This window comes from Fukomys damarensis, unplaced genomic scaffold, assembly GCF_012274545.1.
Source record: "Fukomys damarensis isolate Sample0158 unplaced genomic scaffold, DMR_v1.0_HiC HiC_scaffold_16, whole genome shotgun sequence".
Lineage (NCBI taxonomy): Eukaryota > Metazoa > Chordata > Mammalia > Rodentia > Bathyergidae > Fukomys > Fukomys damarensis.
The window spans coordinates 84,170,082-84,196,949 of NW_022900928.1; the positions used below are offsets into that span (position 1 = coordinate 84,170,082).

At 49.6% G+C, this 26,868-nt stretch overlaps 1 protein-coding gene across 1 annotated transcript in view; it reads left to right on the top strand.

Annotated features, from left to right (window-relative positions):
- Positions 1 to 26,868, top strand: part of Ptprn2 (protein tyrosine phosphatase receptor type N2) — a 523,272-nt gene that overhangs the window by 445,825 nt on the left and 50,579 nt on the right. Inside the window, exon 14 of the mRNA XM_033763957.1 lies at positions 6,148 to 6,342. Within this exon, the coding sequence (XP_033619848.1) occupies positions 6,148 to 6,342 (195 nt within the window). The remainder of the gene's footprint in view (positions 1 to 6,147; positions 6,343 to 26,868) is intronic.

Consider the following 26,868-nt stretch of genomic DNA (forward strand, 5'->3'; position numbering starts at 1 on the left):
TTTTTTTTTTTTTTTTTTTTTGGTACTGAGGATCCAACTTGGGCCCTTGCCTGCCTTTTGAGGGGGTGGCGAGGGTGGCCACGTCCCTGTCACACCTGGAAGTATGACCATTGTCCTTCATCAGTACATGCTTTCTGACATCTAAAACTTCAGCCTTTAGTTAGAGCATTTGAGATTATTGCCTGAGTTATTCCGAAGAAAGAGTCTGACTAGAATTATATTTCCATGTTTTATTTTCACAAGTCTTTCCTGTATGCTGTTGAATGCTCACCAGGTACAGAGTGAAGGTAGAAGTCATGAGGGAGATAGACCCGGATAGCAGGCATTCAGCCGCATCTGCGCACACAGGTCATCTGTAGCCCAGTCCTTGCTGTGGGCGGTATGCCAGCTGCAAAGCAAGGCAACCTCATATCTGTGCACATCGCCTCTTCCTGCCACCAACTAGGGAGCAACAGGATTCTTAGACACAGCCACACACCCAGACATGCAGCAGGTGACTGGTGTCACAGCACATGTTGGGGAGCATGTGTCTATCCAGCGCCCAGTTGTGCCCTCTGGAAGAGGCTGAGAAGGGACAGAGGCATATGGGAGGAGTGAAACAGGAAGAGAAGTCCTCCTCTCCCTAGGGCAGGCTACTCTAGGGTGGGCTGGCATCAGGATGCACAGGCTGCTTCTCACATGGCTCAGGATGTGTCTGTTTCTTTAAGTTTTATTTTGAGAAAACATCTTGCTAGATGGGAAAAATTACTCAGTGGTGCTTGGTAAACACTGTTTATCCAGAGCTGTTTTGGTTGGTTTGCTAACGTGGAGTCAGCCATTCAAATAAAGCAGCTGCATGTTCCTGGGTGGGTGGATGCCACTCACTGAGTCCTTGGAGCCTGGGGCAGGGAACTGTGGGGTGGGGAGGGACAGCTTTGTAGGGAGGGGACAGCAGGGTGGAGAGACAACAGATGGGACCATGCTCTCCATCTCTAAAGCTGGCCCAGGACTGGCTGTAAGCAGCCCCTTCCCTGGGTGTGTGGTATGTCCGTGCATGCATGCTTAGGATGTATGCACATGTGTGGCCCTTAGTCTATGTGTGACAATTGACTAGGCACCATGGGGAAGCCCCCTGGAGGTAGAGGAACTATGTCCCCATGGAGTGGAAGCCCCCACTCTGGACTGTGTGCTTCTGTGGCCCAGCCATGTGCCCTGCAGGGAGAAGTGTGGTCCTGGGTCCTGACCCCTCTCTTGGTGTGTCCATAGGACCATGGCCCTGGGCTCCTCACAGATTTTACAGTGGGATTATACACAGAAAGAAAGCAGATGCCATCGTAGCTTGGGCTGTGCACAAGGTGGCACTGCCCCTGACACTTATGGTTTACGGTGACACAAAGCTGCTTGAATGGACCTGTTTTGGATGAGGAGGGTAGTTATGCAAGGAGCCTCTTTCATCACAGGACAGAAGCCTTTGCCTGGCCCTTCCCATCCGTGCTTGCCAACACTTCGTTTTAGTAGCACTGAATGTCAAACTGCGTGTTTTAAAAGGACCTAGTTTTGTTTTTGTTTTTCTCTCATTACAGAAGTAAAAACTGCCCAGTTAAGCAAAATAAAAATTAAAGTAAAAACCACCTTTAATTCCACCCATGATCAAGTCCCTAATAAATAACTTGGCTCTTGCCATTGTGAGGTTCTGCCTACCCACCCTTGCATTAGTCAGTCTGACTTTCTGTGACACGAACGTCCCTGCAGTCGTGTGCTCTTCAGCCTTCGAGCCATCGCAGGACCATCCTGCAGCCATTTGCATGGCAAGTGCACTGCACTGTGGAGCCTGGGCCCTGGGTTGTGCAACATCCCGCCCCCCCGCATGTTTTATCCTGCCTGGAAGTAATTGGCCTTTATCCCGCCCAGCACATCCTAATGAACCATTTTTTCCTCCGTGGCTTTGTGTGTCTGTTCCTTAGTTTTGTCCTGTTACTGCTAATTATGCTCCACAAATAACCCTAAAAATTCCAGGCGTCCTTTGTGTGCATACTTAGGCAACGCACAGCTTTGTTCCGATTGTTCCTCGAAAGGTGCGGAGAGCTTTTCTTGAGCCTTTGTAGTCTTGGTCTTTCTTTTGGCAGAATTGAAGAATGACAGGTCTTTTCTCTCAGAGTGATCCTGCTCTCTGTAATTTTCCCCCATCAGATGTAGAGTTGAGAAATGAGACATTTGCATTATTGTGTGTATGGATGAATTTCTGCCCCCAGAATCCTATTCAACTTATTTTGCAAATTGTGCTATAAAGCAGTCGAAAATATTTCAAGGGCGCTGCAGAAGCCTCCCAGGGCTCGGCTCAGCATGCAGCAGAGGCAGGCGGTCATGCAGAATGTGATGACTATGGTATCCAATGTGTATGTGTGCCTCTGTTTGCTTAATCGGCATGCCTGTGCCCCAAGGATTTGCATGGAAGATGTGTGCCTTGCCAATCCAAGTGGCCCAATACTCTGGTACAGGGGGTGGTGGGGAACTCAGAGGCCCTGGGATCCTGCAGTCTGAATTTTGGCCCTGGAGGCTATACCAGGCCATCAGAGATCAGCCTCTCCTGTGTTCCCAGAGGAGAGTTTGGCCCCTGGGACAATCCTCTTTGTCTTGCCATGCTTGGTATATGGTACACTCTTTGGATGTTTCACGCAGTGTGGCCCAAGCTTCACGTTTGCTTAGTAACAGAGCATTTACCTGGGGAGGATTGTGGGGAAGGCTGCTCTCATTGTCTTGCAACCTGAGTTACTCTAGCTGCCCTGGGAATGAAGAGGGCATCTCCTCATGTGAGTGAGGTGGTCAGGAATCACACTGGCTGTGCTGTGTCCCTGGGAACTGGCACAGTGGGACAGCCCTGCAGATCTGGCAGGGTGGCTACAGTGTCTGAAAGGAAGACATTTAAAATTGGATCCCCAGTTGGTGGTGAGCCTTCAGGGAGGCTGTGAGAGGCCTAAGACCTGGCTGGGCAGAGTGTAAGTGCCTCAGGTCTCACAGGAGTGACACACATAGATCCCACTTCACAGGTCACTGGACAGAGCCATCAAGCTTAGGAACAGAGTGGCAGAGCTGGGGTTCTGACTGAACAGTCTAGCCACAGAGTCCTTGCCCTGAACCACCACATCACACTAGAGCTTTGAGCACATCCTGGCTCTGCCCTGGGCCCATCCTCTCTCCCAGTAATGAATTTCATTGCTGTGGGACTTTTTTAAAACACACACGCACTTCCCAAGAGTAGAGTGTTGTAACCATGGACAGCAACAGCAACGGTGCCGCCTGTGCATCCCCCTCCATACTGTCTACCATCTTCTCCCTGGGAGCTTGACATAATTTGCATCTGGCTTTCTCCCAACACACCAGAGAGGCCACATAGCCAAAAGGCCAGAGCCAGGTGCCCAGGCCAAGCAGGCCTCTCCAGAGCTGCAGGTCCCAAGATCCAGGCAGCAAGGTACAGATGGAAGCGAGCAGCCCTTCTCCGAGTGAAACTGTTCGTGTTCACATGCATTGGCCTCTTCCTCGCTGCTGAGGAGTAGACACTGGAATGTGCACTGGCCACAGACATACGCAGCTGCCCTGCATTGGTCCCTGCATGAGCCAGGTGTGCGAGGGGAACATAGGAAAGGCCCCAACTCCCATGCACATCCTGGAGCTGAGCTGTCCACCTGGCCCTGCTGTAGGAGCTGCAAAGTCCATGCTGCAGCCTCTTGGGCCTGTGAGGATCCCAAGGGAAAATGTGGCTGGCAGGGACTTGGCTGTGCTCACCCCAAAGGGCACTCAGTGGTGGTTGGTGGCCAAGTTTGCATCTTACATCAGCTGCTGCTGGAGTCAGTGTGGACTCATGACCAGATCCCTCATGAGGCCACTGTACACTCTGGTTGGCCTGATACCATCTTTCTACCAGGGAGGAGATGGACAGAGAGGGTGGGCAGCTTCCCCAGACCACACAACCAGCACATGCCGACACCAGGGTTCAGAGGCAGGTGCACAGGCTCCGGGTTCCTTGTCATTGTGGATGAACTAGGTGTCTAGTCTCAGGCAGCTTCATGGAGGTGCCACTCTTCTGGAGGCCATGGCATGTGGCCATCATGTCTGCCATCCCAAGCTGCTGAGCCTGTGGAGTGGAGAACAGGACCTGAGGTGCACATCAGCCCAGCACCAACCCTGCCCTCTCAGGGGGGCATCCTGAGATTCTCGTCTCAGGACCAAGACCTGGTGTAGTCAGGCCAGGATCTGCCCCTCAGCAGGTGCCCCTGAGCCCACAGGGGTGGAGTCCCACATGGGAACAGCTCCCAGTGTTCCCTCCTGGGATCCTTCAGCCAGGCTGCATGGCTTCTCCCAGCTAGCACTGTGTGGGACTCCTTGCTCCTGGGGGCACTTTCCTGAGGTCTTCCCCTTTCCATTTTAAAACCGATAAAAACCCACATGGGTGGTAGCTAAAGTATGCTATGTACAAGGACAAATCTGCCAAAATGTAATTCCTGATCTGTTTAGCCAATATGTGCTCTTAAAAAAAAATTTATGAATATAATTCACAATTTATTTATTTATTTATTTATTTATTTATTTGGGGGGGTCTACCGGGGATCAAATGCGGGACGTTGCGCTTGCAAGCAGCGGCACCACTGAACTAAATCCCTGGCCCTGAAAAGCATGCAAAATTTAAAGGCTACTGGAGAACCCATAGTCAGTCCTCATGGAACAGGGCCAACTGTGCTCTCCAGGGTCCAAAACAGCTTGATGCTGTCGCCCACCTGCCCACAGTCCCACCCAAGGCAGGTGTAAGCTCGCAGCCATCAGCATTCCCACATTCATGTCCCAGTGCCCTTGAGATGACTTTGAGTTCACTAACCCCTCAGGTTTCTGGTTTAGTTTTCATTCTGTTGGTTTTTGTTGCACTGACACTGAGCAAGGTCACTGGCTGGAGTCAGGGGTTTGTGTTGTAGCAGGCACAATGCCAAACATCTTATACACGTGAATTTCTGATCTTCACAGCTATATTGGTATCTGTGAAAAAAATGGGATTAGAGACCCTAATGACTTGCCAAATTCATGTAAAGCAGTGAACCCTACACTGGGGCTTCCTTCCCCATTGGGTTTCATGGTGCTGGGCTATGCATGGTGATACACTTGGTGACAAATGGCTGCTCCCACTTTCACCTTCAGTGGAGGAATCCCAAACATTTCACCCCTCCTGGGTCTTACTTCCAGGAGGACTTCCTCAGCTCTCCTCACCTGGGCAGGGGCTGGCTCTGTGCCTCGCTTGTCCTTGCTGTTCTAGGTGCAGTGCACATAGCCACGGAGGTTGGGCAGCCCCTATCCCCACATCCTGACCCCATCCAATCACTCCATGGTGCAAGTGGGAGGCAGGCGAGACTGCATGCACCCAGGTGTGTCACCTGCCTTACAGAATTCTCGGATGGGCTTTTGTTTGCCTTGCATTTGAGCATTAGCACTGGAATAGAGATTTTTAAAATTAATTTCTTCTTAAAAGTCTCTGTGTAAGCCAACAAGCATTGGAAAACTCATGACAGGGAGGAAGCAGAAGTGCAGGCATGGCTTGCTCTTTTCTTTCTGTTCCCTTTGTCCTCATGGCGGTCTTTTTTTTCTTACGGTCATCGTCCCTGTCTCCTGAACACCTGTGGTATTCCTCCCCACCGAGCTGGAGCTGGAGCGGGAGCTGGGGCTGGTAGTGCTACTGCATTGGCAAGAGGGACAGCAACCTCCAGCCAGACCCCAATTGCATGGTCAATGGCAGTAGGTGTGGCACTACCAGGCCCAGGTCCCCACAGGCTGCCCTCAGTTGGGAAACTGTTTGGGGAGTGAGATTCTGTGCTCTGCACATGTTCTCTGCCCTCACCCCATGGCTGATGTTCTCCTGAGCAAGGGGATCCCTAACTTATGTAGGAGGCTGAGGCCACTTCTGAGTTTGCAAGTGTGTGCATTTGTGTGTGTCCACACTTATGTGTGTGCATGTAGGCATTTGTGCTCAGAACCAGTCTGTGGCTCATGGGGAGGTTGGGAGCACCTGAAACTCAGTGCCAGGACCCAGGGTGACCCCAGGCTACCTGGTGGCCTTTGGTCTGTGTGAACTGTGATGCTTAGCAAGGCACAAAAGACCATGCCTTGATGCCTCTCACTGTCTTGCAGGAGCTGTGCCGCCAGCGCATGGCCGTGCGCCCTCCTGATCGGCCAGAAGGCCCACATGCTTCCCGTATCAGCAGTGTCTCCTCGCAGTTCAGCGACGGGCCCATACCCAGTCCCTCAGCACGGAGCAGCACCTCCTCCTGGTCTGAGGAGCCTGTGCAATCCAACATGGACATCTCCACCGGCCACATGATCCTGGTAAGGCCACATTTCATGTCCTGCTTCCCTGGGCAACAGTGTCCCCCTTGAGATCCCACAGCCACTGGTCCCATAGCTGCCCTCATGATTCCAGGCAGAGGCTTCTATGCCTGGTGTGCATGGGCTCTATTGGGCACTTGCTGCTACCTTGCTCTCGACGGTGGGGTGCACTTGATGAGTGCCTGCTATGTGTACTGCTCCTGGGATCCCTAGCCCAGGAATGGCTGTGTGGTGCTACTTGGTATGTAATAAATATTCAGCTTGTCTTTAGAGAGATGTTCATAATTCTGCCTCTCCTCATGCTGGCCATCTCCTGATCTCCATGCCATGGGCACCTTCCCATGTAGGTACCATGAAAGCCAGAACACCAACCTGGCTCAGTGACTTTCTCACTGGAGTTTCAGCCTCCATGGGCAAAGCCCCAAGCCCACTTCTCCTGGCTACAGAAGCTTCTGTGTGGGGGTCCTGGGAGGACGCACAGCTATAAAGTGAAGCCAGGATCACCTGCAGGTGTTAGTATACAGCACAAGTTTGGGGGAACCATCCTTACCCAGTTACCTAATAATGATATGTGCTGCTGGAATTGGACCTCAAAAAGCTAGAAAAGTGTGTATTTTACTAAAACTTCTTGAAGGAGAGCTGGTAGAGGAAGCCCAGAGGCTACTGGCAAAGCCCAGGCCTCACTAGCCAAGTTGTCCATGAATGTTCAGCACCAGAGCCATCCGGATGGGACAAGTGAAGAGACTGAGACACATGGCAGCCAGCTCTAAGATTAAGAAGTCTCACCTTCCTGGCCACCAAGCAGATAGTGGCCTGTGACCTTCATGGCGTCATCAGACCCTGCATTGTGCTCCAAATGCCTCCTGTTGACTTAGTGGAGACCTTGAATCAAGGTGGTAAAAACAACTCCTTGTTCACCTTGCAAACCTATGTCAGCTCCCACTCTGTGCCTGTGGTCATTACCATCAACAGAACTGCTTCTCTTCATGAACAACAGTCCAGTCGTGTTACTTGGGTGGAACTTTTCAGAGATTTTCAGGTTTTTTTGCTTTCAGAAAAGGAGCCAAGACCAGAAGTTAGAACTCAGCAGAAATCAATGCTGCAGCTGAACCTGCTAGTGAGTGCTTGCTTCCAGCCACTGTGGGGTTCATCATATTCCAGGACACCAAACAGGACCTGGTAACATCTCAAGGGCACATGGAACATGAGAATACTGGGCTTTTCCGAGGCAAATGGCTTTAATGGTGATGTGTGATTCTGAACATAGCACAATGGTTAATTTTCAACTGAAATACCTAAGCCACAAGGAACACTTTGTCTCAGCTGGCCTAAAATGAGGTATCCTGTTGGGGGCTCAGTTGATACTATGAGACCCTGTCATGAGCATCTGTCCAAATGTGCCTCCCTTCCTCCCCAAGCCCTCAGTGTCATCCTGTGAGTTCCACCGGCTCTAGAGACTCCATCTGTGCAGATTGTAAACTCAGGGAGACTGAATCTTCCTGCCACCAGTGCTGTGTGTGCAAGGGACACAACCAGACACATTTTCCTGACTGCAAGACACAGACTGACATGGAGAGAGGCAGGAAATGTAGATGCCACCTAGATGCCACCACAGTCTGGGAGAGATGGGTAAAACCTGGAGCTCCTTCCCCTGTCCTAACTACAAGTGGATTCAGGCTACATGGGATCTCACCTTAGGCCCAACCTGGCACAGAGAACCCTAGTCTGCACCTCTCTTAAATTTAGCTCATCCCCTCAGCAGGGGAGGCCACCTGGCTCACCCATTGGCTGTGACAGGCTTTCCTCAGGGGAGGGCTGAGAGCCATGGCAAGTGGACCAGAAGAGGTGCCTAGGTGATCCACAGGGAAAACCTGCATAACCTTGTGGCTCATTAAAGCTATAAGAACATGATTCCATGGTGATCAGTCAACCTGACCCTCCATAAGGTGCCTCATGTTTATCAGACAGCAAATATGATGGTCGTCCCAGCTATGTGGCATGGGCTCAGGGATCATCAGATAAATTATGCAGAGCCCAGGTGAATCTGAAGACCAAGTGTTCTAGATACTTGGCCAAACCGGGCTTCTCAGCTGGAACATCTGCAAAGCATGGTGTTTTAACATGAAGATCTGAAGAGTAAGGAGCAAGGCTATTTATACTTAATGCAGTATGGGGATAGGACTCACCCCCAGTACTAGGAGGAGTGACCGAGTCTCTGGGGACACTGTTCTCCAGCTCCCTGGGGAGTGCTAGGCTGAGTCCTTCCTAGGACTCTGGGCCCTCCAGGCTGGTCGGGCCACAACCTGCAGGAAGACCCTAGCACAGAGCCCCCACCCTCCCTCTACTGTGGGTGGCCATTTTCCACCACTGACTGATTTCCACACTAGAAACCATGGAAACAACTCTGGGAGTACATCCTTCCTCAGGGATCAGGGCAGGGAGCTGCTCTCAGAGGAGAAGGGGTCTCACGGATGACATGATGAAACCACAAAGGCTGTGGAGCTTCTGGGGACCCCAGCCTTCGGGGACAAGCAGCACCTCTGGAGGAGACCAAGTGCCCATCACTCCTGTCACAGCATCTGGTGTGGAACTGACCATGCACAGTAAGGATAGTGGAGGTGCAGGACATGCAGGCGCTCATGGCAAAGCCAGTGGGCTGTAAACAGGCATGGTTACAGGTGGTCAGCACACTGCCCAGCCTGGTTGCTGTGTGATCACATATAGGAATGGGCCCAGGTTCCAGGGTCCCATGAGCTTGCAGTTCTACATCCCTGGACAGATCTGCCCCTATTTTCTCCTCTGTGAACCAGCCAGCACATGGTTGCAGCCCAGACAGCCCTGTATCAGGCCTGTGCTGCAGCCCGAGGCTCAAGGCTGGGTCCTGCAAACTTCACCCATTCTGATTCCAACCTTGATTTTAGTTTTTGTCACGTTTGTCTTCCTTTTCTCAGCCAGTGTTTTTGAAATATTTGATGTTTGACTCACCTAGACTAGTTGTACCTGTCAGGGAGGATCAGTGTGATGTTCCAACAAATGTAGAGTACACTGATCATTTCTGGCCTCCTACCCACCACACTCTCCAGCCTCTAGGAATTACTGTTCTCAATTCAGGGTATGACAGAACCAGCCTCAGGTCCACCAGAGGATAAGTGGATAAGGAAAGCATATGTGCAAGTGTGTGCATGTGTGTGCAAGTGTGTTATGAGGAAGAATAAGCCCTGTTGTTGCAGCAGAGGGTTGGAGAACAACATTATGTGGAGTGGAATGACCCAGCACAGACACCAGCAACTCTCAGTGTTCCTCTTCAGGGAAAGTGCCTTTTAAAAAGCTTAACTCCTGGATGTAGCCCAGTAGGGGGCACTATCCACAAGGAACCGCCTACCAACAGAAGCCCTGGCAGAGGGGAGGGTCTGGCACCTAGTGCCGTCTTAGAGAAAGGCTTTGCAGTGGGTGGGGCTCCAGGGCAGGTGATGGAGCAGCTCTTCATTCCAAGGCAGTACAGTGGCCTTGATCCAGTCAGGACTCCAGAAAGCAGGTGATAACCCTCACGTCACTTTATAGAACTATTATAAAACTGTCATTGTATTATAAGCAATCGAGGGACGTGCCTTCCCACAAGATTCTGGTATATCTTTTGTGAGTGTCTTATTGTTTAGAAGTCCTATTCCTGTATCACTCCTGCTTTAGAGGACAAAGCTTCCGTGTGTTGAGCTCCATGTGAGAGTGGCAGGGATGGCGACCATCCTGATTTCTAATTGTATGTGAGTCATCAGGGTGCCACATACACGTCTTGCACAGCCAGCACCAGCAGGGAAACTCTGGAGTGGGGAACATGGGAAATATGCTGTGTTGGGCATGGCCCATTTCTGTACTTGGGAGGCCAAGGCAGGAGGATCACAAGCTTGAGGCCACCTTGAGCAACTCAGTTAGACCCTGTCTCAAAATAATGAAAAGTGCTGGGATGCAGCTCAATGGTAAGGTCTTTACCTAGCATGCAGAAGCCCTGGGTTCAATTCCCATCACTGCTAGTTAATAAAACAAAGTTGATTTAATACCTTCTCCATTAGACTTACAGAACTGAATTCAGGAAAACGGTCCTGAATATGAACTTTTCAGGAAGACTTCTGCCTTCGTGTCAAAGGTGGGACTGTGGCCTGTAAGTGGCCTTTGCCTTCCCTTCACTCCCAGTATGTCACAGTGATGTTACAGAGCAGACACCCAAGAAGCCACACCACAGGATCATGGCCAGGCCATGCACAGACAGTCGCAAGACACAGAACACAGGTGTAAAACACAGAAGTGAGACATTCCACTATCACAGGAAGTGGGCCAAAGATTCTGTCATCCCAGACGACAGAGGATATATTGAGTAATGGTCACTGGCCCAAAGAGCCCAGTTAACAGTGTAGGGCTCTCATGGCTCTTAGGTTCACCGTGGAGAATTCTGCAGCTGATACTCAGGACACACCATGCATCCACATGGAGACAAAGCCCAGACAACCACATGCCTTCCCTGAGGGCCCTTGGCTCTTCATCCCCTCCCATTCCATGCTGACTGGCTGTGCCTCTGTTTACCCTGAGCAACAGCACAGGCTCATTGCTCATAGGGTGGCATTTGGAAACCCACAGATCCCCTTGGAGAGTGTGAGGAGCTGCTGGGCCCCAGGCTCCCAGCAGGCTCTGGCCTCAGTGTCTTCCTCTGTCTAAGCACCTCTGTCTAAGATGGCCAGAAGGTTCCCATCCCATTGCTAATGGGTCACAGGTGTAGGGGTCCTGGGGTCTTCTGTACAGCAAGGCTTCCTTGGTAGTTGCTCGGGCCTTGCCACCCGGCTGGGCTGAGATATCTACCTCCCTTGCCTTCCTTCATTTTCGGGCTCCTCAGCACCATCTTCCTCAGTACACAGCAGGAGCAGCCAGGTGTAGACAGCAGTGTTCATGAGGTGAGCGACATCACTTGCCCCAGAAAAGATCCTTGTTGGAGACTTTCTCCTTTAAGCACCTGTGTGGCACAGTGTTACATGTCACGAGGTTACATGTCCTGAGACTATGCTCTCCCCCAGAGGAGGGGACAGAGGGAGGAAGGGACCATCCAGCTAGGAAAGCTGCTATCCCTGGATCCCCGGTATCCTGGTTTTGTTCCTGCACCTGGGACCCCTCAGGAGCAGTTCTGTGCCAGCCAAAGAGTTAGTCTGACCACCAATGGCTGCCTGGTCTTCTGGCTTAGACCTGGAGCCCCACCCTAAGGTCTTTGTGCTGTGACCCTTGTGACGCTCCTGTGTCTCAGTCAAATGGACCCCTGAGGCCTCTGGGCCGGCCTCTTGTGCAGGAGGACTGTCCTGGACAGTCTAGAGCAGCAACGCCCCCTGCAGACCTCCTCCCTCCCAACACCACATTGCCCATTGCTCCAGGCACAGCAACTCAGTATTTCCCTGCTGAGGACAGTTCCAGCAATTTTCAAGTTTTACCCCTGAGAGAATATGGAGAATAGATACCCTCCTGCCTTCTGGAAGACAACCCTGGGTCCCTGTGGATGCTCGTGGTTTGTTTCGGTAGATATCACCATGTTCTCTTCCCAAGGGCAGCTGTCGGTGTTGGCCGGCCAGCCCCAAGCCACCACAGGGAATGGGCAGCCTCAGCTTTTTCTTCCTGTGTGTGAGCTCAGCATCCTTCACACATCTCAGAGCCTCTTTCCTCTCCAGGATGGTTTTGTGGCCCCTCTGAGCAGCATGCAGCCTCTCCTGAAAGGCATAGTGCTGCAGACCCCAGGTTGAGAGAATGTTGAATTTGAACCACTTGCTTCTGTCTCTCTGTGAACCCATTTATTCCCCTCCATGGGCCAGGCAGCCCTAGGCATCTCTGGCAGAGGTGTCAGTTCATCACAGCAGAGATTCAGGAAGGCAGGGAAACCTATTAGGGTCACAGGCAGGAAGCTTGGTGTCCCATGTGCAAGTCTGTGGTTCCAGGCAGTGTCGCCCACAATGTCAGCAAGAAGAGGAGCTGCAGGCAAGCATGTGGCCAGAGTGTGTGTGCCTGGAGCAGCTGCAACACAGTGCATGTTCTCCCAGCTCAGGCTTAGCAGTCTGTCCACTGCAGGGACCCCACTGAGTCCCCATGTGGCCTGGCCTGCCAGCACCATGCCCACCTCCCAGCCTCTTCCTCTTCTGAGGGCAGCAACAAGCCAGGATAGGGCCAGCCCCTGTGACCTCATTGCAGATCAGCCATTAGGATCTCTCTGCAGATGAAGTCACATCCTTCACAGCCTCCAGGAGCTTGGGGATGCAAAGATTTGGGGGACACATCTCAGCCCACAGCGAAGGCCATGTGTGAAGCCCACACCAGTGGCTTGAGGCTGGGGAGAGGCCTATCTTCCTCTAGTGCCAGTGTGGGGTGGTTCTGTCCCTCATGTGCTGGGCAAGTTGGCATCCCAGGCTTCTCATTCCATTTCCACTGGTGCAGTGGTCTTGTGCCAGAGCTTGTGTTCCTCAAGACTCTGCCTGATTTCACACCTGCCTTGTTTGGAAATTCCTCTGTGCCCAGCTTGGAATGAATTTATTTTATTTTATTTTCACTCCATAGTTAACTGTATGCAATCCCTGAACCTGGGAATTCCCATCTTTTCTCAATTCTGGAGACTCTTAAGCCATTAATGATTTAAATTTGCCTCTCTTTGAGGTTCTAGTAGAAGCAAGTTGGCCATTCATGCCTATGCCTCTGTGTCTTTCACAGCCCTCTCTTGACCACTGTGTCCTGAGTTCCAAAGAATTTCCTCAGCTCTCACTTCTGATGTATAGTGCCTCTCTTCAGCAGCATCTAATCTGCTTATCCACCCATTAGAATTGTAATTTCACTTATGTCGGTCCATTTTGTTCTTTCTCAAACCTGCCTGCTATGTTGTTCTGATGTGTCATTGGTTTCCTCCCTAATCCCTGCATGCGTTACAGATGTATCAGTTGTTTTTACCTTCTGTATCTGTGGCATCCCAGAGCCTCATCCTGCTCTTTACTGTTGAGCTGACTTGCTCCTGGTGATGTGTGGTCTGGTTGTATTCTGACTAATTGCCCTCATCTGTGGGCTCCACACTCTGCTTCTCCTGTGGCCCTGTGCTAACCACATTTGCTAAGGGGCTTTTGAAATCACTTCTGTAGGGCTGTGTGACCAAGTGTCTTCACACCAAACTCCTTTCCCTCAGTTCCTCCACAGGGGCTTGGGTCACTCATGGGAGTTTGATTGGAGCCTCCATCCACACTGAAGCCAGAGTTCTTGCCTCTTCCTTTGAGCCCAATGGAGATGGACACACCTCCTGTGGCCCAGCAAGCTCTCACCCTAAGAGTGTGGTAGCTGGAGGGTCCTGGTTCAAGTCCTGCAGAACACAGGACTCTATTTTAGGTCCAAGAAACCACCTTTCCCACTCCACCCATTCAGCCCCAATCCCCACACTATTTCTTATGCCCTCTCCACCCAGAGTCCAGGGACTTCCCTAACCTATGGGAAAAGCTATCCATGGCATCATCTACTCCACTTCACTGGGAACACTCATTATGCATTAATTAAGGCTGTGCTACTTTTAACTTCTCAGCACATGAGCAATGGCATCCGAGAACCAACCTATGTTCTCTGTAATACACAGACTCCTGCAGGTGGCCTGGCTCTCACACTTGCCCTTCTGAGTCAGACAGAGCTGCTTCATGACTTCAGGAAGGCATGTAACCCCTCAGCCCACACAGTGGTGCCAGGTGTGCCCTATGGGTCCCTGATACCAGGTGGTTCTTGCAATAGTGAAGGCAGCTGTTAGAGGCAGTGACACCTGATAACACACTATCCTTCACCACAGCCCTTGGGATGCATGCATGAGGGTGTGGTTTGAGCAATCTGTGGTGTGGTTGGCCTCGAGCTGGGCAAAACTAAGATAGTGATCTTAGCTCTGACTTCAACCGACAGTGTAACACCCCACTCTTGACACTCTCTGTATTTGCTCTTCCTCCTGCTCCTTTGTGAGACCTGACCCCACCAGCTCCTGGCTACAGGGCTTGACCCTGACCTGGCTCTGCTTCTCTTCCACCTGGCTCAACCATTCTGCTCTCTTAGGAGCTGGGGAGGAGAAGGAATGGTGGCTCGGCCGGCATCCATCTGGGCAAGTCCAGTTGGCTAGAAGCTAAGACATCTTGGGTTCCTGGACTTGTGCTTCTTCTTATTCCTGTTATTCCTCCTGAGCACAGAGCCTGATTCAAGAAGATAAAAATCAAAACATTCTATTTTTAATGACTACTTCTAGAATTTCTGCAAATATTTTTTAATAACACTTTATAGAATCCAGGGTTTCCCGCTTGCTTATGGGAGAAAAAAATTCACACTTATGTCACTGTCTAGGTAACCTTTACTGCACTCACTGGAATTCTTTATTCTTCAAAAAAAACTTCATCAGAAAATTGTAACGAGTGCATCACTGGTACAGAAAATAAAAGGCTGCTGCTAAGAAAAGACCTACTGCTCTGTGACCGCTACTGCTGCCTGTGTTGCTAGGCAACCACCCTCCTTTCCCCCCTCCCAAGGCTTCTCTGTTATAACCACTGTCGTCATCTGACGAGTAAAAATGTCTCCTCCAGAACTTCTCATGCGGGTGGGTGAAACAGAGGTGCTGGTCCCTGAGAGGATTGTGTCCTATAATTGTGGCTGGACCTTGGACATCTGAATTTCATAGGTGATGGTCAAGTCAGGGAACGTAGGCAGAGGGCCATTGAAATGAACAGATCTGCTGTGACAGGCCACACAGAGACCCCACAGCAGCTTAGGAAGAGGCCTTGAAAGGCACCAATGCCACCTGCGTCCCCAAATGCCACTGTGAACGTAGCCAGCAAGCGCCCCAGTTCTGCCACCATGGTCCCCCTGGCAGTGAACTCAGCCTCGCCTGCAGACTGCTTTGCTCCCTGTTATCCATTAGATCTCTCCATCCTGGGTCATCTTAAAATTGCAATTTCATGAGAGGCCTTTATCTCTTATCCCCTTCCTTTCCCATTAACTCTTTGGAACCCAAGGCTGGCTTACCAGTGAATTTACCAGTTAATGGAATTTTTAAGTAACTCATAGTATAGAGTACATTTCCTATGTCAAAGGGATGTGGTTGAGGTGGACTCAAATTCTTACTTGGTAAAGAGTGTATTTTGATGGATAGTAATAAAAATTTATTGTAAACCAAATATTTGCAAATAAATCCTTTTATACCATCCAAGTAAGTTATAAAGACTAAACAAAAATACAGCTTTAGCCAGAACTCCCCCTTTTGTAGTGCACTATTCTGATTTCTATAACTTGCCAAAGCCTTAGAAGGCATTAACTTTCTTTGTAAAGGCCAACATTTGTTTCTGTGTTAAACTATCCACATTCAAACTTTGATTATCCAAATGGAATGAGAGGATTTAATTATTGCTAAGCAGAGAGGTTTAAAAGGATGAGAAAAGAATTAGGAGACTCTAATCTGTTTAGAATGACTAAGATTTATCTTTTGGTTTTCTGTGTAGTCTCCTCTAAGAGTTTCAGTGTTTTCTATTTTTAAAATCACCACATTGTCATTTTTTTTCTTAGTGTTTGCAGACCAAAATTACAACATGAGAAACACACAAAAGATATTTGGTAAAGGCAGGTGGTCTGGATAAATAATGTTCCTTTCATTAACATATTTCCCTTATTAACTGTGTAATTAATTGCACACAGCCAAGGGAAGGCATGGAAATTGCATTTTGCGATGTATCAAAGCTGACTTACGCGTCACACTTCCATACAATTTGCCATTAATGAAGCCCGAGATGGAAGCCTCAAATCTATAATTATTACTTACTCTTTGAATGACAAGCAAAGAATTTTATCAGCAGAGTTTTAAATGAAAAAGGATTAGCAGTTAATGTTGAAATTGTTAATCTTTCTTATGAAAATAATTTTAAAGAAAATGTTTCACTGAGAAGGGAGACTGGAGGAAAGCATCTGTCCTTAGAATGGCCATTTTCTGATGCTCCGTGTGCATTTGTCTGCATTTGACAGGCAGATGCAAATATTTTTTTAAAGTGAATGAATATTTTATCAGGTCTGGAGCTGGTCATGTATTCAGGGCATGAATTATTACTGTTCCCACATACCTGGCCAGGTGGATCTGCTGAACCAGACAAGACCAGAGGCAGGAGTAGGAAAAGGGGAAAGATGGGACAGCATCCTAAGAGAATAAAACTTTCTGGATTGTGTAATACCATGGGAATCTGCTCCTGAGCCTCCTGTTGGCTCCTCGCTGCAGGGAATGGACACAGACATGGTAAAAGAAAGTCACCCAACAGGACAGTCCTGCCCAAAGGTCCAGAACTGCAAGGGCAGCTCTACTGGGCTTGTACCACCACCAGTCTCTTCAAGATACATGTGATGTGGCCTCGCATCTGTGTTCCCACCATACGTGACTGGCCTTGGACCACAATGGGGCTCAGGTCAGAACCTGGGGATCTGCTCTGTATCCCCAGATCCAGTAGTGCCTGGACCCTGCATGCAGTGGTGTTTACCATCACCCAGGCATTGCCCAGCTCTACCCAGACACTGTCCATACCCTATAGGTGCAAAATTAGCTTACAGGGAGGGCCTAAAACACACCATCCATTGATCTGTGCTTTGGGTTTTTTTCCCCCTGAATTGGTGACTCCGACTAAAAACTAAACATATGGAGCTGTCCAGATAGCTATGAATGAGAGAGCAATGTTCTCACTTCCAGGAGCTTAGGAAGCTGGGCTGTCACAGCTCCTCAGAGCCTGCACCAGGCACTCATGGTGTCCCAGGCTGGACACCTCTCTACAGATGTCCTTGCTGGCCAGCATATCTGTACCAAAGTTCTGATAAGCTCTTCAGGAAGTTCTGAGCCCTTTTCCAGAAAGTTACGTGCATGTGTTGTGCAGAGATGAATTCTTCCTTACTCAAAGCCCAGCCACTCCTTGGTTCCCATGTAAATGTATCTGAAGGGGTGGAGCCTTACCCGTCTCCTCCAACTCTCAAGTCTGCCACAGAACCTTGTGTCATGGGGCACTCAGCTCGGGGTTGGAGGAATCACGTAATACCTGGAGCCCAGGTGGTCAAAAGGGTGATGCAGTGTCCCCCATCTGCCAGGGGGAGTTGGTCATCATGCATCTGCAACAGAGCCAGCTGCACATGAGCCTAAGAATGAGCCCTAAGCACCCTTGTCTGTACTTCCAGAATTGCCCTATCTGTGAAGAAGTGTATCAGGACATTGCGGGTCCCCTAGTTTTTACATTGAAAATCTTGGGTTCAGCCATTGGCTGTTATTCTCCATGCTACGCTGAGCAAAATTATCTTCAGTGAGGTTGCATACAGCGGGTGACATGGAAGTCAAATGGTGTGCTATTGCAGATCTGAATGTTTTCTCCCTGTAACCCAAGCATGAAGGTCATTGGAAATATCAGGGTTATTTTGACTTCTTTTCAGGGTTCTGATAGCGAGTAAACCAAGGTCTTGTTATTCAGATTGAGTCACACATGTCATTTCTTGCTGCAGTTACATGAGGGATAGAGTTTAAGCAATTACAAAATATTTTGCAAAATCAAAGGTCACAGAAATTTTAGGAGTATAAGGAAGAACAGGTTGGGTGATGAGACATACTCAAATTTCATTTGCTCTTTTGGCAAACCCTGGCAGTTCTGCCTCTGAGACATCCTCCACCTGTCGCCTCTCAGCCTTGAGTCCTTACCTGAGTCTCGGTGTCCTCACCTGCCCTGTCTTCATACCGTGCAGTGAGAAGAGCCTTCAGAGGTGAGGCAAAGGGCCCTTCTTTTGCTTCAAGAACCCCAATGCCTTCCTCTTACTCTTGAAGTAACCCTGGCTCAATACCACACCTACGTGCCCCAAATTCTGACCCTGGACTTCTGGACACTTCCCCCTCCCTTTCTTCAGGCTGCCCTGCCCTTTGGGAGGCTCCAGATCTGTCCCACCAAGGCTGCAGCCCTGCCACCCCCTTTTCTACTGCCTGCCAAGCTCCTACACATCCGGCTCCCCTTATCTTCCAGGAGGGAGCTCACAGTTGCTCCTTCAACGTAGGTCTGGGGTTGCATCTTCGTGCCTCGTACTGTCATCTGAAGCTATCATGTCAATCCTCTCTGTCTGCGTGTCCTGGGCACTCCTCCAACTAACGAGATCAGCCCACAGAGACAGCCTTGACCAAGGAGGTCCCAGGTCAAACCAGCTGAACCCATGACTGACCAGCCCACAAGCAGGCAAAAATCTGACTGACACAATAGCCCTGCTCTCAATTCCCGCTTAACTAGAGACAGTACGCACTTTCACTCTAGATTTAAATATAAAGAGTTATTCCTTGGGCTGAAGATTTAGCTCAGTGGTGCCACCACCTGCCTTGCAAGCGCAAGGTCCTGAGTTCAATCCCCAGTACCAAAAAAAAAAAAAAAGTTATTCTTTCATGGAAGAGGTGGTGTGATTCCCTTAATTATTTTCCATTTCTTATAAGAATTCTCCTTTGTATTTTAGCAATGTTCCAATAATTAATTTTTAAGATATTTAAATAAGATAATAAGATTCATAAAATTGTTCATCCAAAATTCTATGAGCTCTTCAAGAGTGACAGCCTGAGCGTGCAGGGAGTGTCACTGTCCTTGTCACCATGGCTGCTCAGCTCCTAGTCTTTCCGTGGGAGACCTCTGTCACCCCCTTCCACACACACATCCCAATATCACGTGGTGCTAGAGAATGCCAGCCTGAGACAAACCCACCCTATGGAGGAAGGAGCCAGCAACCCACCCACCCCTCAAGGTGCAGATGGCAAGGACAAAGGGAATCAGTTTTTTCAGATTTGTCAATTAAAACATTTCTGGAACAGAATGTGTTCATTAACTTTTTCCACCAGGCATCTGATGTGAGTCTGTACAGCAGTAATTTTCTCTTTCTATAAACCTATAACATAAAGGGAAGCAGGAGTCACGACTTACTGACAGACACTCTGCCTTTAGAGCTCCAAGTGCTTTGCCTTCCCAAGGTGACCCTGCAGGCCTGGGGTGCAGCAGCCCAGCTTGTGTGAACCCCCTCACCATAAAACAAACCCAAGGGAACCCAGATATAGGTCCACCCTCTTGACTCTGGGGAACATCCCACAGCCAGGGGCATTCAGAAAGCCCTGGAATTGATGTGATGTTCCAGAGCTGGACTTCTGGGCTTTTAGAAGATTTCTAGATTTAAAATTCCAAAAGCTAAAATTACACAGTAATCAAAATGTAATAATTAAGCTTCCAGGTAATTGAGTTCTGCACAGTGGGGACTTAACCATTTTTTGTGTCCTCCTAATTAATCAGTTTGCAAAGAGTTGACCACCTTCTTCTTCCCTCTTCCAGAAGCACATGCAAATTAAGATGTCATCTCAACAAGCTGTGTGAAGGTCTTGTCCTCCCTGGATTGACCCTCTCAGTTCTCTGAAGGCTGCACGCCACTGTCTTGAGCTCTGTCTGTCTGACGCAGAGGGGTTCTTAGTTCTTGAATATGTTTTGTTTTTCAGTTATGAAAAGGATCTTAAACAAATGGGCCAGGGATTTGGCTCAGTGTTTCTGCCACCTGCCTCGAAAGCGCAAGGGCCCAAGTTTGATCCCAGTACCAAAAAACAAAACAAAATAAAATGGGTAACTCAGTGATGTTTCTGGCCTCAACTCCTGAGCACCTTGCTCTTAAGCCCCCTTTGAGCTGTTTTGTCACTGCCTATCACTGCCCCTCTTCTCCTGGACACTCCTGCATTTCCCTGAAAACTCTCCAGAAGGCTTCCTATCTTGAAGCATTTGAGTTTTTCTCCACTGCTCGAATGACTTAGAACTTTCTGCCCTCTCTGCCTTCCATTGGCTGCAGTGTGAGGAAAGGGAGTCATTTCTCAGTCACAAGAAGATTGTCTCCAGGACAGGTTTCAGGAAGCACCAGGCCTGCAGGGCACCTGTGTGTCCTGAGAGCAGGGCAATGAGTTCCCACAGCACCCAAGGATGTGGCATCAGCATGCCTGGGTCCTCACTGCCCACCAGCCACACCTACCTCTGCCCCCTCCCGACCCCTTGGGGAAAGGAGTTCATTCCTCACTAGGAGTGCCTCATCCTTAGAAAAACTCCACAAAAGCAATTTTTAAAAAATACAGCACAAAGAAAAAGACCCTATGAGTGGCCTTTCTTTGCTTCCAGTCGTTCCTCTGGCCCTGTCCCTCCTTCTCAGGCCTGTTAGTGAGAACTCAGAGGTATTTCCATCCCTGCTTTTGCCCTTCCCAAGCCCACTTCACATGGGCTGCGAGCCACCCCGAGTGGTGGCCAGGTGGTAGCCTGCCATGATGCGTGGACAGCTGCTGCACACTCTGACATCCTGGTTGAGGGTCCAACTCAGTCCATGTTCCAACATCTAGCAGGATGTACTGACCCTGTCACGGGGTGTGAGTGGCATTGGTGGGAGCTGTGTTCAGGACCATGATGGTGCCTGCCCACTGTGTTGCTTTATTAGACTGGAGGTAACTCAGGGACCATCACTGGGTTTGTGGTTCCTGTTTCTGCAGATCTTCCCGAGGATGAGAAGCAGTGAGGCTCTCCTCGGTCACTTAACTGCATTTGACCTGTGAGTTGCACATACTACTTTGAAGTTTTAATTTCACATATTTTAATGCCTGCTGCATGACTTTTTTTTTTTTTTTTTTTTTTGAGACAGGATTTCGCTATGCAGTTCAGGCTGGCCTTGAGTTCACTATGTAGCCCAGGCTGGCCTCAAACTCATGGCAATCCTCCTGCCTCAACCTCCTAAGTGTGGGGACTACTGGTGTGCACCACCACGCCCAACCATGCTGCATGATATTAATAAATAATGTTTAAAATGTGCCTGATGCAGCAACCTATAAACAGCCAAAGTACCCTCCCAGCAAGCAACACGCTGCGTCCTGCTCTGTGGTGTCCCTGTGTGCTGGCTGAGGCAGCATCCACCCCATCCGTTCCTCTTCTTGACTTTTCTTTTCATATTTTTGCTTCAAATTCAAATGCCTTGCTTTAGAATTCAGGCATTTAGCCTAAGCATTTCCCTTAGTATCCATGAAGGTAGGTGGCATGTTTATTTTTAAAGATAAACAGGTCGTCCTTTCCCCCAGACAGCAGCAGAACAGCTTATTTCCTGCTTGTTTTAGAGAAGGCAGAGATTGAAACACAGGCCCTACAGGGGTCTTGTCATAAGCAGATGGGTGTCGTTCTTCACTTTAACAGAGGGTTTGATTGTAGCATCACTAAATTAAAGAGCATTTTGCCACAGTAGGCACCAAGGTAAAGAAGGAAGAGAATCAGAGCTTTCCTAGTATTTACTACATCCACAAAATCCTGGCTTATAAAATAACCTCTGCCTTGGTGGACAGATGTATATGTCTTTTGGGGGGATACTGGAGACTGAACCCAGGACCTTCACACAGAGCTACATCCCAGCCCTTTGTAATTTTTCATTTTGAGACAAGATCTCTCTAAATTGTCCAAGCTGGGGTTTAACTGGCAATCTTCCTACCTCAGCCTCCTAGAGTAACATAACAGTTGTTCCCCACCATGGCCGGCTAAATGTTTATTTCTTGCCCCTTTGTCACAGGAATGACATTTCCTTGTGACCATTTCTGTGTGCCCCATGTTACTACAATGACAGGGCCTCTGACAATCCCTGAGGACTTTCCGCACTGACATTGGTGGTCTTGATGCATTTGACTGAAGTGAAACATTGCTGATTTGCTGACAGACTCTAGCTTCTTTTTCAACCACTCGCCCTTCTCCTGAGCAGTAGCCCTGCATGGAGGAGTCTATTCTCATTATTCTCTTTGATACTAATAATAAAATTTCTTGCACCCGTCCTGGTGAAGGCTAAGAGGTGCCACAATAACACAACCTGGGGTGCCTTTACTGAACCCAAACTCACACTGGCCCAGCCCAGGGCTGCATCCTGCCACTTCACTGGGATTTCCCACAGCCCTGGCCCTGCAGGCATGACATGGATCCCACCAATGTCCCCACACCCACGATCAGAGCTATGTGGGCCTCCCACAGGTCCCAAGCCATTGTCTTGGCCTTTCCCTCCTGGCTGACACGAGGGATGGACAGGTGCAGGCCCATGAACATGGCCATATTTGCTTTCTTCATGAAGTTAGTGCCCCAATTCTGCCACCACCTTGGGCTAGGTGCACTAGGAAGCAGGTGCTTAATTTTAATAGATGGGTGGTTTCCTCATGGACACCAGTTCTGATGTTGGCGCTGGGGAGATGGCACCCTCCCATCTCCATGTGTGATATGACCATGGTCCTCAGAGGCCCCCAGCCTTCATGTGCTCTCACCACACTAGAAGTCATCCTTGCCAAGCAGAAGCTTGGTTCTCATCATCTTTGAATTGGGAATCTCCTGGTGCTTACTCCTCTTGAGATCATCATAGAAGACCTTCCTCTCAGGACAGTGACACACAGGAGAGGGGGCAGGGGTGTGTTTGAGCCACCGTCCTGCATGTTCCACTCTTCTGGTGGAGAGATCATGGGCTGCGGGGCAGGAGGCTCTGCTCCACATTCTGAAAAACAGCCAGAGGGTGACAGCAAGTCTCTTAGAAACACCACTGACCTGGTCTACGAAGTAAAACATGGAAACTGCTGGTTATTTTTCGTCTCTATCAGTGGTCTTCCCACCCTCGCTGACAGTCACGTCACTGCATAGCAACAGTGCAGCCACTGTCCCCATAGACACTGCCTGTGGCTGTTATTTGTGGCTGCTCCATGTGTCTTATTTTCAGGCCCCCAGGATCAGGATCAATCATGGTGGAGAGAGCCACAGAGATCATCCAACTCCGTGTCTCTGGTGGGAAGCCAAGACCACCCCACATTCTCCACAAGTCCACATCCATGTCCATAGAACTCGGCAGGTGTCAACTGAGGCAACCTTCAAAACCAGCTTTAGAAATATGAGCACAGTCCCCATTCTGCACACCAGGATTCCCGTTTTATGTAGGAGCTGCCCATAGCTGCACCATAGAAGAGCAACCCTTCCTGTACCACGTCCACCCAGCCCAGTACCTCCTGCTTTCCCAGAGACCCACTCCCCCATGAAGTCAGAGGCCCCATGTGTGGTGAAGCCTGCGTAACAGTGCCCTCATCTGAAGACAGAGCCTCTGGAGACTTCAGCATAGCCCATGGTGTGACAGAGCTTACAGCCTCCATATTCCTGGATCTCTCTCTCCCTCCTGCCCTCCAGGCATTGATGATTGGCTGGAAGATGGTGCAGGTCGCACATGAGCTCTGTTAACACACATGGATGCATCCTCCACTTTATGCTGCTGTAACTTTAAGTTACACAGGGGTTGGGATTCTGTGTAAACGTGGAGTCAGCGGTCTGTGTCACATCTAGCTACAGTCCTCGCCACTTGAACCTGCACTGAATCTTCTGTAAAAAGCCTGAGAGTGGGGGCCAGAAAGAGATCTGAGGGGGCAGCTGGCAAGTCGAGGTGAGAAGAAAAAGTCAAAGAGGAGCACCGCAGGTTGAGTTCAAGTCTCATAAGAAGTCTTTGGAAAGCTGATGATGCTGTCCTGGAAGGAAAAGAATGGTGAGAAATTCAGGTTTATCCTTGGCCACTGAAGATGCCGAGTCCTCCCTCACAGTCTGGAAGCAGCTTCAGCTGTGTGTGAGCGTGCGCTTCCCTGGCACTGGGGGCTCTGCTTCTCCCACAGTTTGACCTGAGGTTGTGTTTCCCATAGGCATGTGAAGTGTCACCTCAGGAGGTAGCAGAGGTCAGGAGAGGGGTGGGCGCTATCCCCTGTGATACAGCCAGAATCTAGAGCAATTGCAGAACTCCAAGGAGTTCTAGAATGCAGCCAGGTCCTGCTGAGTCCAGCGAGCCAGGGCCCTTCAGAACCCGAAAGTGTGTGTGGGCTGAGCATCTCCGAGATCAAGATGCCCTACCACGCAGTCCCCAGTGCCAGCTTGCAGATGTGAGTGCTAAGTGCCAGTTAACATTGGTGTTAGGTAGTGGTGCATTCTGGCTGCTCCATCCAGCCTTGTCTGCCTCACATCACTCATCTTAGTACTTCCTAATCAGAGGTTCTACACAGGTTCTAGAATTCAGGGCCATGTACCACCCATGGGGGCAGTGCAGAGGGGTGTCAGGCTCATTCCCAAGCTCCAGGAGCCAAAGCTCTCAGGGGACTGGGGCAGCCCAGCCTGTGATGCAAAAGAGGTCCTGCTGTGTGCACAGGAGGTCAAAGTCTGTGGCAAGCCTCTAAGGAGATGGCCTCAGCTGGGCCTGGATGGACTTCAGGCCTGGGCTAGGGCAGGGGATGGGAGTCACCCTTTTGCTCAAGTTTAAAGATGCTGTGAATAACACAGGAAGGAAGATGGCCCATTTGAAACATGTCAGTAGACAGTGACTTTCCTGAGGTTGCAGTTTGGGGAAACTCTTCTGAGTTTTAGAGGACTCGGAGTCAATGTCTCTGATGCCCATCGCCAATGTGAGGCTTTAATCCAAAGTGCAAGTTACTTACAGGTTACTGGGAATCATGCAGTGTGTCACTGCCTGCGCTGAGGGACTGAAATACATTCCACACCCTAGAAAAAAACTGCATCTCAGAGAGCTCAAGGCCTCAATTACAGCATAGAGCGGAAGTGCTCAGGGCTAAAGACTTGTTAAGAAGAAAGGTGTGCAATGTGGGGTAGGGTGAAGAGCAGATGCTCCAGCTGGACCTAGAATTCAGGGTGGATTCAGCACAGCAGCATCACCAGGAACAAAGCTAGAGATGGGGGTCAGGGAGCAGACAGTGGGAACAGAGCCTCGCTGGGACAGAAAACAGCAAGTCCAAGAACAGAGTCTAAACAGGATTGTGCTAGTGTGTGCATCCCTGATGGGTTGGTTTAGAGGTTTGTTTTGTGTTTTTCTGCAGTACCAGGGTCAAACCCAGTAGTGCTCTACCTCTAAACTATATACCCAGGCTTTTTCATTTTTTTTTTTTTTTGAGACAAGGTCTCACTAAGTTGCCCAAGCTGGGCTTGAACCTTCAATCATCCTGCCTCAGCCTCCTGAGCAGCTGAGATTACAGGTGTATACACCACTCCTGGCCCTTGCTGGTTGTTGAAGGTGGTACTTCAACAGAAACACTGATGTCTCCCTCATTCCCAGTCTCACTCTCTGAAGTTTCAGCTACCTGTGGTCAGCTGTGGTCTGAAAAGATTACCTGGAAAATCCCAGAAATGAACATATTCCTGAGTTTTAGATTGCAGACATTCCAAGGAACAAGGTGGACTCTCCCACCTTCCAAACCATCCCACCCAGGGCAGGAACTTCGCTTTTGTCTAACATCTGCACACAGTGTGTGCCCCTCTGCAGTTTTCAGGTCAAGTGCATGGTGTCATGGGCTGGTGTTTGGTGCCCTTACTTGGTGATGAAAACACGAGGGCCACAATACCAACCACTTGGATGTGCCAGAGAAAAGCTGAAGAGAACTTCCTATAAGTGAAAAGCTGAAAGCTCTTGTCATGGGCTATAGCTGCCAAGGGCTGCAAGGGCTGTTGCTGCTCTGTCCCTGTGCTTGACCCACAAGTCACACTTGCCACAGGTACCTGTGTGCAGGAAGAGCTACTGTGTTCTGAGCTCATGCTGCCATGCACCCAACATCCTGTCTACTGCGGCAAGGGAACCACTGCCTGGTTGCTCCATGACGAAAGCAGCAAGAGGCTGATGTGGCATCAGGAACCCAGCCAGGATTGAGCCTCCGTGTGCTCCAAGTCCAGGCTTCAGCCACAGAGCTGCCATTGGCTGTGGGAGCCAAAAACCAACTGTTTGCCTTCTCTGGTTCTGCTTTATATAACATGTAAGCCTCTTATTGTCATCTTTTCATCTGAAATAAGAAAAATCTATAATATTGAGAATACCCGAGTGTCGATAATAGTCAGTATCCATCTCTGAAGAGAAAGCAAGTTGGCCTGAGTAGGGAGAAGGGCTGAATCTGAAAGCCTTTGAGTTTGCGCTGGGCAATCACATTATTCAAACCTTTTGTTTTCATTCTTGTCTTGGTTTTCTGCTCTTTTCTACGTGTGCTATTTATATGTCAAAGATGTCACAGGTTTTTAAAAGCTAAGCCCTTGTGCCCCTCACCCTGCACATGCACGGTCCTTGTGAAGTAAAGACGATTGGGTGTCTGCTCACCAATATCTCCAGCTGAAGCCCATGGGCAGGTGGGCTGGGTGTTGCTGAAGTCCCACTGATGCCTGGCCAGCAAGGCTGCCTCTGTCTGGGCTCTGGCTCTTCGCGTCCCTGAAGAGCACTGAGTGACTGTGGCACTTTCTGGTTTTTCTTTATTGATTAAAATGTGTTATTATATCACAAAGGCCAGCTTCCCACAGATTGGCAGATGAGAGGCATTTTACCCACAAACCACAGAAGAGGGGAGACTCTGAGGATGTGGCTGGGTGCAGTCATATCAGTTTCTTATAATGAATGATGATTCCTAAGAATGTTAGTAGAAAATACAGGACGTAC